This window comes from Rhinoderma darwinii, chromosome 2, assembly GCF_050947455.1.
Source record: "Rhinoderma darwinii isolate aRhiDar2 chromosome 2, aRhiDar2.hap1, whole genome shotgun sequence".
NCBI lineage: Eukaryota > Metazoa > Chordata > Amphibia > Anura > Rhinodermatidae > Rhinoderma > Rhinoderma darwinii.
Window position 1 is genome coordinate 72,555,244 of NC_134688.1, and position 17,265 is coordinate 72,572,508.

General features: G+C 42.7%; 1 protein-coding gene across 2 annotated transcripts in view; it reads left to right on the forward strand.

The window, feature by feature from the left end:
• COG6 (component of oligomeric golgi complex 6) overlaps positions 1 to 17,265 on the forward strand; it is a 51,443-nt gene that overhangs the window by 11,844 nt on the left and 22,334 nt on the right. Inside the window, exons 6-10 of one of the 2 annotated variants that reach the window (XM_075850043.1) lie at positions 3,344 to 3,499; positions 7,211 to 7,342; positions 10,229 to 10,396; positions 11,433 to 11,540; positions 13,195 to 13,248. In XM_075850043.1, the coding sequence (XP_075706158.1) occupies positions 3,344 to 3,499; positions 7,211 to 7,342; positions 10,229 to 10,396; positions 11,433 to 11,540; positions 13,195 to 13,248 (618 nt within the window). The remainder of the gene's footprint in view (positions 1 to 3,343; positions 3,500 to 7,210; positions 7,343 to 10,228; positions 10,397 to 11,432; positions 11,541 to 13,194; positions 13,249 to 17,265) is intronic. The other variant, XM_075850042.1, reaches the window with a different exon arrangement.

A 17,265-nucleotide genomic window follows, 5' to 3' on the forward strand; every position in this document is an offset into this window, starting at 1 on the left:
AAAGGCGGTTGTGCACTTTGGACAACCCTTTTTATTAGGAGGTTGCCCTGACAATATGCCGATTTACCCCAGCGGTCAACTGTAAAATGGGGAGTAAGAAGCCACTGCTGGAACTTTGAAGCATTAGTTTCTATTGAAATCAATGGGCTGCTTGTGTAATGCACGGACGTGCTGGGTCCTCCAGAGTGAGAGACGCTCTTTGTAGCCACTCTCTACTCTGGCTGAACGTGGTACCCCCTGAATTAATGCAAAATTCTCTAATAGGTCATTTAAAAATGTTCTTATTTTAAAAACCAGACAACCCCTTCAATAAACATCATTTACACATTTTTAAATAGGCAAAACTGCCAAGTTATGATGTGAAATGTTCACCGGCGGTTTACCACTTTTTAATTAATAACTATTGTGCCCCATTTTAATTTAAATTATGGTTGCCATATTGGTTTTCAAATAGCATTCCCAAAAATAAATGAACAATTATACTATTTTTTTTATTAATCTTGTATTTTTATTAGTCAGAAAGTCTTTTTTTTATTTTTTGCAGTTAATTCTTATGTATAAAAACAAAAAAAGTTCATATTTATGCCATTATTTTCATTAATATATATCCTACCTTGCTATGTTAAGGAAAAACAAATATTCTGCTGTTTTTTCGCTTTTTGTGTGTTCCTATTCAGTTTACTAAAGTATATTTTGTGGAGATCGTACATGACAAAGTGAGCTCCTCGCCAGATTATTATTGGTATTGATTGTGCTTTGAACAAGCTGTTCCTGGTCTCAGATTTGTCGTGTTCAGGGGTATTTTTACTCTCATTTACGACGTGAAGTATGATGATGTTTTCACCTTTACATTGCACGATGCTCATGCTAGGTAAAGCTCCTAGTTTTCTGTTTTGCCTCTCCACTTAGCTTTATAAACGACTGCTGTGAATGATCGGCAATTAAATGTCTACATTTCATTAGCGGTTATACAAATATAGACTGGCTTTAAATACATGCTGCATTGCCGCTGTTATATATGTCCTCGGTATATTGGAGACCGGCAGTATGATTTCTTACGGTATAATGGCAAACATAACCTTTAAAAAGATGTCTAAAAATATATATTCTATGTAAATATCAGTTGGTAAAATTAATTTAATGTTACATTAGGTTACTATATATACCCTATTTTAGGCTCTCTGTTGCCATATATACACTACTGTTCAAAAGTTTAGGGTCACTTAGAAATGTCCCTATTTTTGCAAGAACAGCACAGTTTTTTTCAATGAAGATACCATTAAATTAATCAGAAATACACTCTATACATTGTTAATGTTCTAAATGACTATTCTAGCTGCAAACGTCTGGTTTTTCATGCAATATCTACATAGGTGTATAGAGGCCCATTTCCAGCAACCATCACTCCAGTGTTCTAATGGTACATTGTGTTTGCTAACTGTGTTAGAAGGCTAATGGATGATTAGAAAACACTTGAAAACCCTTGTGCAATTATGTTCGCACCGCTGTAAACAGTTTTGCTGTTTAGAGGAGCTATAAAACTGACCTTCCTTTGAGCTAGTTGAGAATATGGAGCATTACATTTGTGGGTTCAATTAAACTCTCAAAATGGCTAGAAAAAGAGCGCTTTCATGTGAAACTCGACAGTCTATTCTTGTTCTTAGAAATTAAGGCTATTCCATGCGAGAAATTGCCAAGAAACTGAAGATTTCCTACAACGGTGTGTACTACTCCCTTCAGAGGACAGCACACACAGGCTCTAACCAGAGTAGAAAGAGAAGTGGGAGGCCCCGCTGCACAACTGAGCAACAAGACAAGTACATTAGAGTCTCTAGTTTGAGAAATAGACGCCTCACAGGTCCTCAACTGGCAGCTTCATTAAATAGTACCCGCAAAACGCCAGTGTCAACGTCTACAGTGAAGAGGTGATTCCGGGATGCTGGCCTTCAGGGCAGAGTGGCAAAGAAAAAGCCATATCTGAGACTGGCTAATAAAAGGAAAAGATTAATATGGGCAAAAGCACACAGACATTGGACAGAGGAAGATTGGAAAAAAGTGTTATGGACAGACGAATCGAAGTTTGAGGTGTTTGGATCACACAGAAGAACATTTGTGTGACGCAGAACAACTGAAAAGATGCTGGAAGGGTGCCTGACCCCATCTGTCAAGCATGGTGGAGGTAATGTGATGGTCTGGGGTTGCTTTGGTGCTGGTAAAGTGGGAGATTTGTACAAGGTAAAAGAGATTTTGAATAAGGAAGGCTATCACTCCATTTTGCAACGCCATGCCATACCCTGTGGACAGCACTTGATTGGCGCCAATTTCATCCTACAACAGGACAATGACCCAAAGCACACCTCCAAATTATGCAAGAACTATTTAGGGAAGAAGCAGGCAGCTGGTATTCTATCTGTAATGGAGTGGCCAGCGCAGTCACCAGATCTCAACCCCATAGAGCTGTTGTGGGAGCAGCTTGACCGTATGGTGCGCAAGAAGTGCCCATCAAGCCAATCCAACTTGTGGGAGGGCCTTCTGGAAGCATGGGGTGAAATTTCTCCCGATTACCTCAGCAAATTAACAGCTAGAATGCCAAAGGTCTGCAATGCTGTAATTGCTGCAAATGGAGCATTCTTTGATGAAAGCAAAGTTTGGAGGAGAAAATTATTATTTCAAATAAAAATCATTATTTCTAACCTTGTCAATGTCTTGACTATATTTTCTAGTCATTTTGCAACTCATTTGATAAATATAAGTGAGAGTTTTCAAGGAAAACACAAAATTGTCTGGATGACCCCAAACTTTTGAACGGTTGTGTATATTTAGTGTTACTATATAGCAAATGATTTTTTTTTTCAAAGGTATTTATGTATTCAAGAGGTCTTATCAGTAAAATGTAAGGGTCTAAATAGTTCAATTTAAAACTGACATTTGGTTTGTACTGTGCTGTAATACGGCACAATTGCGTTCTAGTGGGCCCTTTGTATGCCTCTGATTTCATATGGAAGCATATAGGAGATTTTTTTTTACAGTGGGGCCTTACAGTAGAACCATCCATGTTCCAAGATTTAAAAAAAAAAAAAAAAAATTGGACCATAAGGCGTTAAGACAGGACTCGATAATGAGAAAGATTAAGGGTCGAGTCAAAGTAATAATTCAGGTAAAAAAAAAATAGGAGTTTTATACTTATGGCACTTGCCTTTAATATTTAGTTACATTTATTCATGAATGTTGATTAGACTCATTAATAAATATACTTTAGATAGGAGTCTGCCACATGCTTTTAGACTAACTCAAAACAGATTTTCTTTTGTTTTTCTTTAAGCAATGTTTTTTTTTTGAACAGCCACTTTTCTATAATGCCCCACTCTGTGGAGTGTACGGCTTTATAGCGGTCCTATGGACAGATACTTCCATCTCCGCTGCGGATCTTTGGAGCTCCTTCCGTGTTATCGTTGGTGTCTTTATTGATTCTCTGATTAATGCCCTCCTAGTCCGATCTGTGAGTTTTGGTGGGCAGCCTTCTCGTGTCAGTTTTGTAGTTGTGCGATAGTCTTTCCGTCTTGTTATAATGAATTTACGAGTGCTTGCTCCGTGGGATGTTATAGACAGTGTTTCATTAGTGTCTAACCAAAAAACTGGCCTCGATGCCCAAATCAACCTATCGCAGTGTCGCTTTTATTATTACAGAGCCGTTTTAAGAAATAAAATCAAATCTTTGATTGGTTGCTAAGAGCAGCAAGGCCAGTTTTCCTGTTAGACAGTATTGATAAATCAAAGCCAGTGTTCATTTATCATTGTAACCATTTCGGTTTACCTCCCAGTTTCAGATAAAATGTACAAGCAGAAAAACCTTTAATGTGATCTGAGCCTGGAAGTGCACTGTAAATGAGGCCTAGTGTTAGATCTACCACATTACTACATGGCGAGAAAGTGTTAGATTGGCCCTGTTAATCCTGATTGTTTTGGGTTTGTACGTTTTCTATTCCATTGGCTCAAAGAACTTTACAGATATACGACGGGCTCTCAACACGAGCTTGTCGGAAACAAAATCCATAACATCATTTTATTCCTAGATAATGTAGACTGACATTCTAAAAGCAGTACTAATCAAAAGTAAATATTAAAAGAATCCACATATTTAAATGACTTGTCTCCTCAGCGACAACCCCTTTCATATACGAGCTGGCGCAGTGATCAGCTGAACGCCACAGGTTCAACTCCCAAAACACCTCAGCCAGCCGGAAGTTTCTGCTGCAGCGACCACTGCAGGGGAATTGTAGTATTACATTGAGCTCAGATGAATGGCCTTTCGTGTCAAACATGCAAAGCTAATCACTGAGGTGTTTCCGTGATGTGACCAAACATCAGTTTTAGTTGCGGTAAAGAATGCATTTCCACACGTTGAGCCTGCAATGCGGCCAGCATGCCACAGCAGTTTTACCCTCAAATCTGTGCAGCCACTAACAATCAATTTGAAAACCACGCTGATTTGCATCATATCCGCATATTGGCATGGTTTTCGCTAACACTGGCCGCACTGTGATCGCTATACATGATCATAGCCTTACAATCTATAGTAGTAGCATAGTTTACATAATTTGCAAGATTGAAAAAAACAAAACATAAATCCATCTAGTTCAACCTATTCCCCTGCAATGTTAATCCAGAGGAAGAAAAAAAAAACACGTGGCAGAGAACATTTTTCTAATTTTAGGGAAAAAATTCCTTCCCAACTCCAATATGGCAATCAGAATAAATCCCTGGATTCATAACCATCTACAGTAATCTAGTAACCATAACTTGTAATATTTCTTACTCTTAAAGACATCCAGACCACTTTTGAACTCCTTTTAGTGAATTCACCAGAACAACTTCCGCTTGCAGATATTTCCATAGTCTCACTGCACAGTAAAGAATCCCCTTCTATGTTCGTGTAGAATCTTTCTTTCTCTAGACAGAGGATGCCCCCTTGTCATAGTAAGGCCTTGTTCACATGGTGCTCAAAATAACGACGCGTAAATGCGTCAAACACTAGCGTTTTTGCAAAGTGCTTTTTAAAGTACAGGCGTTTTTGACACATTTCCTGCCCTTTTTTTTTTTGGCGCGTAACTAGGACTCCCATTGACTATGGGAATTAGGCAAGTTGTCGGTGTGTTTTACACGCCAAGAATTGACCTGACACTTTTTTTTTTTTTTTTTTATACGATGCATTTTTTAAACACGCGAGCGTAAAAAAAAACGCGTCGTATGCACTACAATGCGTTTTCCCATTAATGTCAATGGGAAGCTTAAACCATGCGTTTTTTTGCTCTTTTTTTGGCGGCAAAAACACATTGAATACACGCCGAGTGAACAAGGCCTTACAGTCCTGGAGATAAATAGATCGTGAGAGAGATCTCTGTATTGACATTTGATATATTTATACATAGATATTAGGTCAGCTCTTTTTTCTAAACCAAAGAAACCCTAATATGCCAGGGCGTAACTAGGAAAGACTGGGCACCATAGCAAACTTTTGACTGGGGCCCCCCTCCCCTGGGTGTCACACAACCCCCCCCCCCCTTGTAGGTAGTGCCTTTTTTACAGCCCCCCTGTAGATATCTACAGAGGGGCCTGTATGGCGTTCCCTACAGGGGGGGGGGCTGTATGGCGTTCCCTACAGGGGGGGCTGTATGGCGTTCCCTACAGGGGGGGCTGTATGGCGTTCCCTACAGGGGGGCCTGTATGGCGTTCCCTACAGGGGGGCTGTATGGCGTTCCCTACAGGGGGGGGCTGTATGGCGTTCCCTACAGGGGGGGCTGTATGGCGTTCCCTACAGGGGGGGGCTGTATGGCGTTCCCTACAGGGGGGGCTGTATGGCGTTCCCTACAGGGGGGGCTGTATGGCGTTCCCTACAGGGGGGCTGTATGGCGTTCTCTACAGGGGGGGCTGTATGGCGTTCCCTACAGGGGGGGGCTGTATGGCGTTCCCTACAGGGGGGGGGGCTGTATGGCGTTCCCTACAGGGGGGGGGCTGTATGGCTTTCCCTACAGGGGGGGCTGTATGGCGTTCCCTACAGGGGGGCCGTATGTCGTTCCCTAAGGGGGGGGCGTATGGCGTTCCCTACAGGGGGGGGCTGTATGGCGTTCCCTACAGGGGGGGGCTGTATGGCGTTCCATATCCACCCCCTCTGTAGAGAACGCCGTACAGCCCCCCCTGTAGATAACGCCATACGCCCCCCCCCTGTAGAGGTTATCTACAGGGGGGCTGTATGGCGTTCTCTACAGAGGGGGTGGATATGGAACGCCATACAGCCCCCCCCTGTAGGGAACGCCATACAGCCCCCCCCTGTAGGGAACGCCATACAGCCCCCCCCCTGTAGGGAACGCCATACAGCCCCGCCCCTGTAGGGAACGCCATACAGCCCCGCCCCTGTAGGGAACGCCATACAGCCCCGCCCCTGTAGGGAACGCCATATAGCGTCCCCCCTCCCAAAAAAGTCTGACCTACAGTGTGTCCTACTAAAAGACATGTATCCCCTATCCACAGGATAGGGGATACATGTGTGATCGCTGGCAGCGATAGGGAGAACGGGGGACTGAAAGTCCCCCCGAAGTTCTCCATGACTAACCTCTGACTTCCGGCGTCTGCGCAGCTCACTAAAAATGAAAGGAGCGCTGGTCACGCATGCGCACAAGCGGGACCGGCGCTCCATTCATTTTTACGGAGCTGCCGACACAGACCCCGGAAGTCCAAGGTTTGTGATGGAGAACTTCAGGGGACTTTCAGTCCCCCGTTCTCCCTATAAATGCCAGCGATCACACATGTATCCTCTATCCTGTGGAGAGGGGATACATGTCTTTTGTTTAATGGCAGAGTGGGGAGATACCTCCCTGCTCTGCCATAGTGTTCAGTGGCGTCCCGCTGTAACAGCCATAGCGGCTGCTAGCGGAGCCTCCGGCCATGGTGGGGGCCCGTGCCGGCGGGCGACACGGGCCCCCTCATGCCGCGGGCCCCGTAGCAGCCGCTACGGCTGCTATAGTGGTAGTTACGCCACTGCTAATATGATTATCTTTCTGGGAACTGTAGTCCACCAATTCCATGTATTACTTTATAAAACTGTCCTTGTTGCCCATATCAACCAATCAGAGCTCATTTAGTGATTTATAAAGTGGTGAAACTGTATAATCTGCTCCTCTGTGTGTTTATGGCATCAGTAATCTCATTTTAGGTGGAGCTGCCTCCTGCAGATCTTGGTCCGAGTAATGTATTAAATCAGACCCTCACTCTTCTGCGTGAAGTTCTGGTCTCTCATGACTCTTCAGTGGTTCCCCTAGATGCCAGACAAGCCGACTTTGTACAGGTACATGAGTCTTACGTGTAATGTATATTATAACTTTCTTTATCAATGGCCGCTTCACTTAGTGCAGCGCACATGCTCAGACTTCTCTGCTTGTTTTTCTCAGCCGCTGCTGGTTGCTTCACTTGGCAGAACGGGGGGGGGGGGGTCACAGGTCTACAGATTGTTGGGGGTCCCATAGGTGGGACCCTACGTATCCGACAATTGTGATACATCATAAACTTCATCAAACCTGAAAATTTCTATGGTGATTAATTCTAGCATGCCCAGGTGAGAATGGGACTCTAGAAATAATAATGCGACAGGGATTAAATACAGGCCTCACAGAAGCTGATCAGCCGACCAGCTGTAAAGCACAAATTTTTGAATGGGCAAGAGCCAAGAATTAAATTCAGATTTCTAATTATATATTTTTTTTAGCTGGCACAAGGGGTTATGGTAAATTACATAAGAATGTGTATTGAAACATATGATGCATCACAGAAAACAGGCAAAGGATATATTCTCGTTAAGTCCTGATGGCTTGACTGTTTTCATTTTAAAGGTTCATCGCGCCTCTCTCTGAAAGACGAGCCTGTTATAGTCACTCCCTCTTGGGGGCAGACTAACGTACTCAATGCCTTGTAATTTCAACGTTTTCTTGATGACCATCCCAAATGTCAAGGGAAATAGGTGTCTTCTCGACATTGTGTCATAAATGTGATCCCTAATACGCATCCTGAGCTCCCTAACTGGTTTCCCTACATATTGGACACCACAACTGCACACCATGAGGCACCCCATCCCCTATATTTTCCAGTTAATAAAACTCCTATTCCGGAATATCTGACCTGTTGTGGTACTGGTAAAGGTCTTTCCTACTAAAATAGACCTGCATGCTTTGCATGAGCCACATTTGTCGGTCCCTACAGCATTGTGGGTTAGCCAGGTATGTTTGGCCATTGGGTTCAGACAGCTATGGACACATGTCGCCCTGATATTTTAATCAAGGGTCCCTATGATCTTAGAAAGGCCAGCTTCTCCGTTACGTGTTTTTGGGTTCAGTAGATCTTCCCTTCTAGCAGAGACTGCATGTTGACGTACCTCTCTTAGAACCTAATCAGAATGGCACCTACGTTAAAACCTAGATCTTAGATTGGCGGTCACCTCCTGATAATCTAAAAGATTGGTACAATTCTGACATGTACGTAGGTACTAGCCTTTAGGTATACCTCTCTTTAGGGGCTTCACTAGAAGAAAAAGGGAATACAAACCGGTGCAACCATAGGGCATTACCTAGATAAGGTGTAAAACAGATGATGTGGTGATAAATATTCTCACCTGGTGCTCACCTCTCTCTTTAGGCGCTTGGCATGCCAACTGCCTTAACTCAGCAGACTATTAGTCACGGTTTCTTTACAAGGTGGTACTGAGTCTACCCAAGATTTTCAGATTGTGATGTCCAGAAAGATGATTTTGTCTGTATTCATCTCAGAGGTTAGAAAGAGGCACATCATCTATAGACCATATCCAAATCAAGATGGATAATATCTATCTCTATTCGCTTCCTGGAATACTGTCTCTTTTTCCCACCTGCCCAGGTAGAGATTGGCATAGGTAAGGGTGCAAGGGCTACCCATAGCCACACTCCTGAGCTGGTGGAAGAATTTGTGCTCAAGCATAAATCTCTGCAAATCAAGTATCCAACTATTGTGCTTTTAAAACTGGGTTCCCTTTGTTCTGAGGAAATATTACACAGCTCCACACCAACGAACATTTGGTATGGAGCTGTAGAGAGCCTCGACATCCAAGCATGCTAGTGGTTCCTGTATCAATTTGAATATCCTCCAGCCTTTTGAGGATGTCCATCATATTTTTCATGTACGATGGAAATGGCACATCACAAAGCTGAAGAATTCTATTGACCTAGAGGCTCACATATTGGGAGATGCTACCAATGCCTGCCACTGTGGGGAAGTTCTTCAGTAGTTTGAGACCCTTGTGGATATTCAGCAGGCTTAAAAACATTGCGAGCTTAGGATGCTCAGCGAGGGCGAATGACCATTCCTTATCACCAATGAGAGAATTTGCTTTGGCTCATGCAAGAATCTGCTGTATTGATTGCTATACAAAACAGTTGGGTCATAAGTATGTATGAAAGGTCCATTGGAAGTTACATGAACATGATGTACAACAATTCCCCAGAAATAGCAAATATTCTTATATAGACAATTAAAGCGGTTTACCCACAAACAGCATTCACAACATTACCTATTCACATGTTAGATGGTGGGGGACACTACCATTGGTACCCCCACATATCACGAGTTCCGGGTCCAACTCCCATAGTAGTTTATGGATCGGCATGCTGGTAAGGAGGAGAGGGGGTGAACTCTGGAAACCTGCTATAGGGATCATCAGGGGTTCCCGCGTTGGAGTCCCGAGCGATCTAACATCTATTACCTAAACCCGTTTAATCAACATATGTTCATAAGCATTGGGGCAGTTTTGCAAGAAACATCAGCGATATGATTCAAGTACATTTGAAGGTATACTTCATTTTCAAATAAACATTCAGGCTGGTAGACCAGTAATGCAGATGTTTCATTTAGATTTCTCTTCAGAGTAGCTTGCTCAGCATTTTCAGGTATACAAGACTGTTATATGGTTATATATTAAGACAGGATATGTATTTAGCCCTCTATTTGCATAGACAGTGTCTGTGCTCCAGTAATTTGGACTCCGTGCTCCAGTAATTTGGACTCCGTGCTCCAGTAATTTGGACTCCGTGCTCCAGTAATTTGGACTCCGTGCTCCAGTAATTTGGACTCCGTGCTCCAGTAATTTGGAATCATTTGCTTTTTCCGGGGTAACCTGATGTTCCGTACTCTGTTCTGATCTCCCTCTTAGGTCCTGTCCTGTGTCCTGGATCCCTTGCTACAGATGTGTACGGTCTCTGCCAGTACTCTAGGCACAGCAGACATGGCTACATACATGGTCAATTGTCTGTACGTGATGAAAACAACGCTGGCTCTTTTTGAGTTTACAGACAAGCGTCTTGAGATGCTGCAATTCCAGGCAAGTCTGTCTCCGGCGTCTAAAGTCATTGATATCTGTGTTGCCTAACAAAATGTATTATTGATTTAGCCAAACTAACGCTGCCTACAACTAGCTATACTCTGCCAGTCATGCCATCTATCTTTTCCAGTGCTGTTGGCACTACGTTATGGATTTTACCCATATTAAGTGGATTGTATGATTTTAGCGTAATATGGCTTAAGGCCCATTTAAACGGCCCAATGATCAGGCGAGTGAGCGCTCATGTGATGGTTCCCGATCATTTCCTGGTTTAAACAGGGCAGCGATCAGCCAACCAATGTGTTCGTATGTCAGCTCGTTGGCAGCACATTTTCCTATGTTAACCAGGAATGTGCTGCTGACAAGATGCAAAATGTATGGGGACGAACGATCGCATTAACGATTGTTCGCCCCCATACATTTCAAACATTGCTTCTTTTAAATTGTGCAAAAAAGCACAGCTCGACATGTAGTTTTGTTGATCGGCGGTTGTTTATCGGGCAGATAATGTGCCCGTGTAAAAGGGCCCATAGATAACGAAGGACATGAAGTACTCTAAATTGATCAGTCCCTTTAGTTTATAGCTCAGGGACTGAAACATAGGGAATGACATTTGCTTGATTATTTACGCCATATTTAATGACATAAAACATTTCCCAATCCTTCATACCATCTCTTGTTCCTAATACATATGAAAAGTCACTGGCAATAAGTGCATTGTCCCTGCTGTGACTGCTACAGGCATCTCAAACTGAGATCAACAGGAAGTGGGTGACTACCTCAGACTCTCAATAGACATTGGCGCTAAACTGTAGTCGCTGACAATAGTCGTGTAAGAAGGGAGCAGAGCTAAATACAGTAAAGAAAATAAATAGCAATTAAACATCACCCAAAAGTAGTAACTATCATTTCTAATCTCACCGCTAGATGTTTGCTGTAAATATCTGGAACAACTCATCATTTCCTTTTGTATTATTTAGCCTGCATCGTAATAGAATAGAAATGCTAAATGATTGTTTATTTTCCATTTTTATAGATCGATGCTCATTTGGACACTTTAATTAATGAACAAGCCTCTTATGTCTTGACCAGAGCTGGATTAAGTCAAATATACAGTTGTCTGCAGCAACACAAGCCAGAGCAGGTAAGAGAAGGATACTGTCAATTCCGTCAATCCTGTGACGTTGTATGGAGATAGTGGAAATAAAATATGTTTTGTTTTTTTATCCCCTTCCCCCGCACATTTAAATCAATATAGATTCTCTTATGTTAGGAGCCTCTGTTGCAGATCCGGCCCAAGATACCGGAAAAATGGCGCAGCATGCCGCACAATTTTTTTCCGGTGAACCGACTAACATGATTAGGGAAACTCGACGGTACCCATTAAAGTCAATAGGGGAGAATTATTAATACTGGTGTTTTATGCACCAGTCTTCATAAACAATTCATTTGGAGTAAGATGTGAGAATTGTGGCGCAACACCCTCGGCTGTGCACCATCCGTTCCCCCCTGCCCATCGGACCGAAAATAAACTCTCCTTACCGCTCCTTTTGACTTTCTCCCTCCGGGTCCCCTCAGGCTCCCTTAGCAAGATGCGGCTTGTTTAATGTCCTTACGCCAAGTAGTGTCATACCCTTATATGCAAAAAAGGACGAATGTCACAGCACCAGAGACCAAAGATATTTTCAATGTAACGGGTGCAGGCCTCAAAGGAACCTGATCCAAAGTCCCATAGGTAAGATCCACAAACAAGAGACAAGGCAGCACATCCAAAGAAAAGTGGAATTTATTCACCCAAAAATGCAACGTTTTGGTCCAACAGAACCTTTCTCAAGCAAGCTTGAGAAAGGTCCTGTTGGCCTGAAACATCGCCTTGTCTCTTGTTTGTGGATATAGCCTTATATGCGACGCAGCACTCGATGTCTTTCCCGGCGTCAGTACATTGTATGAGCCATAGCCTGCTGAGAGAGCCTGAGTGGAGAAGAGGACCGGTGAGGTGAGTATACTTTTTCTTTTTTTTAATTGTCCGATGAGGAAAGGGGAGGGATAGCCAAATTGGGCGTGCAAGGTACGGTGCCCGGCACAGGCTTCTACCTTGCTATGTCCCACAAAGTGAAATCTATGGGAGTTTTCTGGTATAAATTCTAATTAATTTGTTGGGCCGCTTTTTAGCCCTTTTGCGACTTTTCTATGCCAGAACACTGGCCTAGAAGGGTTGATAAATTCTCCTCAATGGGTTCAGTCGGGCACTGTTGGTGTACGTCATGCGACTGATATGGCGCTTCCTTTTTTTTCTGCGTTCAGGTTTTCCGTTTTTCTCCATCATAGGAACAAAACAAAGGAAACCTCGAATGCAGATGTAAACAAAGCCTAATACTTCTACCATCAAACAATATTCTTCCATCTCTGCTCAAACAATGTCACTGGCCTTGCTCTATTAACACACAGTGCAAGTCAAGCCTACCAAGTTTTGACATACATTATTCTTTTTACTATAAACCTGTGGATTAGAATAAGGGACAAAGGTGTTCTGCGTATTGTCCTCTTATGTCAAGGTAAAAATTCTATTCATCTCTTTTCGTTACATTTATTTATAGGATTTCTGGATTACAATAAAAGTTAACATTAGAGCAAATATTCCCATTTATATAGTAATATGTGGAGGGGGGATGTATCCCTGCAACTTGTCAATTTAGACATAAAGAACTTTTGGAAAGTGGGTGACGGCATCAGTAAGAACTGATATTTTGTTCACCGATTATTTTAATACGTAATTTATTTTATTTATTCTCTTGTAGGGACCACTGTCAAACTTGCCTAGCATGGATGCATTGTCACTGAAGGCTTCAATGGTATGGCAAATGTTAATGTCTTGTTACCCAAAAATGTCTACATAAGGGGTTGTCCCAAGATTATTATCCCCTAACCACAGGATCGGTAATAACATGCTGATCGGTGGGGGTCTGACCGCTGGGACCCCCAACGATCACGAGAACGGGAGTCCCGTTCCATTGAATGACTAAGGCGGCAGGTGGCTCATGCGCACTGCCACATTATTCACTGCCTATGGGAGTACTGGAGATAGGCGAGTACAGCGCTCCGCTATCTACGACAGTGCCTAGAGAATAAATGGAGCAGCAGGGAGCATTCGCGACCTGCCGTTCTATTCATTCGGAGGAACGGGACCCTCGTTCTTGAGGGACGGGATCATCGTTCAGCGGTTGGGCCCCCATCGATCAGCATGTTATCACCTATCCTGTGGTTAAGGGATGACTTAATCTTGGGACAACCCCTTCAATGTCTGCCGATGTATACAGCCTGATTTTGTGTTGGCCTCACATGTTTTATAAAGGGCGGAACTACAAGAGTGGCCTTCATAAAGGGCTTACATCTACTTGTAAAGGTTCCTCAGGGGTTAAAGTTTTTTTTTGGAATTTTCTGAGACCCTCTCCCTCTGTCTCCCCTTGCTGCTCCCCTTCCTCTCTCACAGCAAGCAGTCTCACAAACTGAGATTTAAAAAAAATGAAAGATGGAGAGGCGAGGGATGCAGCTAAAGTTTCTGCTTACTGTGTTACTCTAGGCCAGGGGTGCACAAACTTTTCTGATCCAGTGGTCACATTCCAGATTGTATCACTATTAGGCCGGATTCACACGAGCGTGTGCGTTTTGCGCACGCAAAAAATGCAGAGTTTTGCGTGCGCAAAAGGCACTTAACAGCATGAGCATATGGTGCGCGGCTGCGTGCTTTTCGCGCAGCTGCCATCATTATGACACTCCGTTTGTATGTTTGTAAACAGAAAAGCACGTGGTGCTTTGCTGTTTACGTTCATAGTTTTACTGCTGTTGGGCGAATCACGCGCGTCCCACGGAATTGCTTCCGTGTGGTGCGCGTGATTTTCACGCACCCATTGACTTCAATGGGTGCGTGATGCGCAAAATACGCACAAAGAACGGACATGTCGTGAGTTTTACGCAGCGGACTCACGCTGCGTAAAAATCACGGACTGTCTGCATGGCCTCATTGACTAATATAGGTCTGTGCGAAGCTCGTGAAAATCATGCGCGTTGCACGGACGTATATCACGTTCGTCTGAATAAGCCCTTAAGGGCCACAAAATAATATATATATACGCTGATTAAACTGTGTTTAGCCTATGACGAGTTCTGAGGAGATGGTGCATGACACGGAGATTAAAACTGAAGAGCCTTGTGTGATTCATCGCCCCCTTAGGGTGTGCACACTGCACTTGCACATCTGTGACAGCCACAGCGCCCCCATAACAGTGACAGACATAGTGCCCCATGATAACTTTCTATGAGGTCAATTTTATGAGCAGACTTCTCTTTTCCAGTCATAGCAAGAAATAGCTTATTTATACTAAGTTAAAGATACTAAAATATAGGATAGTTATCGAAACCGCGTCAATCTTGGCATCAATTGTAGGCTGAATATGTTCATTATCTTAATTTGGAGGTTGACTTGTATGAACTCTATTTTAAAGTGTAACTAAATGTTCAACAAACTTCTCACATGTCCTAATGACATGTCAGAAGTTTTGATTGGTGGGGGTCCAAGCACTGAGACCCCCACCAATCACTAAAACGAAGCTGCAGAAGCGCTCCTGTGAGCGCTAAACCGCTTAGTTTCTGTTCTGCTTTTTCTGGAAATCGATGTAGCGCAGTACGGACTAAATAGAAAGTCTATGGGCCCGTACAGCCGAACAGAAACAAGCGGTTGAACGCTCACACGAGTGCTTCTGCCGCTTCGTTTCAGCGATTGGTGAGTGTCTCAGTGCTCAGACACCCACCAATCATAACTTCTGACACGTCACTATGACATGTTAGAAGTTTGTTGAACGTTTAGTGACCCTTTAACTATGTACTTCTCTTCAGTAACTTTCCTACGAGAGCATGTGTAAGTTTGGAAACCTGTTGTATTTATGCTGGGGGTGTATTTTGTTTTGTAACCACTGCATAATTATAGGTTTACCAGGATCTAAATACTGGCATTGTATAAACAGCCTTATACTTGTAATATGCCCGTCAGCCATTACTAATACATTGCTTCACCCTTGTCGCTTCTACTCGTTCCTCTGTAAATAGCTGCTGCACATGTGTGATGGGTATATATAGTGTAACACTACGACTTTTTAGGCTCCTTTTCTAAATAGAATTTTTCGGGAGTGGAGCGGACACGGTTGGAGTGTGACTGCCTTTCTATGACAAAGAAGGACATAAATGCTGTCTAGACGCTGGAGCTGGCGCTGGTGCCAGCTCCATATGTAGCTTCTGTAGTGGTAACCACTAACCTGCTTGTCTACTGTGTGTCGCTGTATAATTATTTCACCATCCTCTTCTGCAGTAACGTGCACAGGAGGGCAGTGAAAAAGGTTTTTTTAGGTCCCTACTCAGAAGAACATTTAGTAGTCTTAGTGTTCAAAGTTTAACCCCTTAACGACATGCCATGTACATGGCAGCCGTTAAGGGGAAGTATGGAGCGGGCCTAATCAAAGATTACTTTGATTCTGCCCGTTTAACCACTTAGATGCCATGGTCAATCGCGACAGCTGCATTTTAAGTGCTAGAATGAGGGGGCGGCCCCCTCTAACGTGTCATAGGTCCCCCCTCTACGCGTTATGCGGGGTGCTGATGATCATTATTGCATCATGGGAGCCTAATGAAGGCCGTTAAGTCTGCCAACTTTGTACTCCTATGAAGCTTTGCCGGAGGCAGGGCTTCATAGGACACTGTAAGAAACACAATATACTGCAATATATTAGAAAGAGCTCTGGTTCAAGTCCCCTGGGGAACTTCTAAAGAAAAAACAAAAAAAACTGTTAAATAAATCTTGTTAGATTTTTTTCCCCTAAAGTGATGTTAAAAAAAATATTAACCCCTTCCCGTCGTAAACAACTTTCAGATTTTCATCGTTGTTTTTTCCTCTCCACCTTCCAAAAGTCATAACTTTTTCATTTTTCCATCGATATAGTCCTATGAGGGCTTGATTTTTGCGGGATGAGTTGCAGTTTTTCGCAGCACCATTGTGCCATATAATGTACTAGGAAACAGTGGAAAAAATATTTGTGGGGTAGAAATTGAAAAAAACAGATTCCTCCATTGTTTTTTGCGCTTCGTTTTTACAGAATTCACTGTGCAGTTAAAACAACATGTTAACTTTATTCTGCGGGTCAATATGATTACGGCGATACCAAATATATATCGTTTTTTTCTATATTTTACTTCTTTTACAAGGAAAAAAACAAAGTGTAAATTTTTTTATTGATTTTGTGTCGCCAAATGCTGAGAGCCATAACTTTTTTTTGTTTCCGTCGATTTAAGTGGTATGAGGGCTTATTTTTTGCGGGAGAAGCTGTAGTTTTTAATGATACCATTTTGGGGTACATGCAAGGTTCTAATCACTTTTTAGTAATTTTTTTTGTGGGAGATGAGGTGACCAAAAAATAGCGATTCTGGCGTTCACATTTTTTTTTTTTTTTACAGCGTTCATTATGCGGGTTAATAAATGATATATAGCGATAGTTGACTTTTACGGATTCGGCGATACCAATTTTTTTACAATGCTAAAGGTGGAAAATGGGAAAACTTTTTTTTTTTTTTGTACTTTTTTTTGAACGTTTAATATATTTTTTACATTTAAAAAAAAAAAAACACCTTTATTTTACAAATTTTTAGTTTGTTTTTTTTCAGTCCCCCTAGGGGACTTCAACCAGCGATCGTTGGATCGCTTGCGCTATATACTGCAATACTAATGTATTGCAGTATATCGTTTTTCTGACCGGCTTCTATTAAGCCCTGCCAGATGTAATGTAGATGTTTTTATTTTGAAAAACGATAATTTTTGAGCAAGT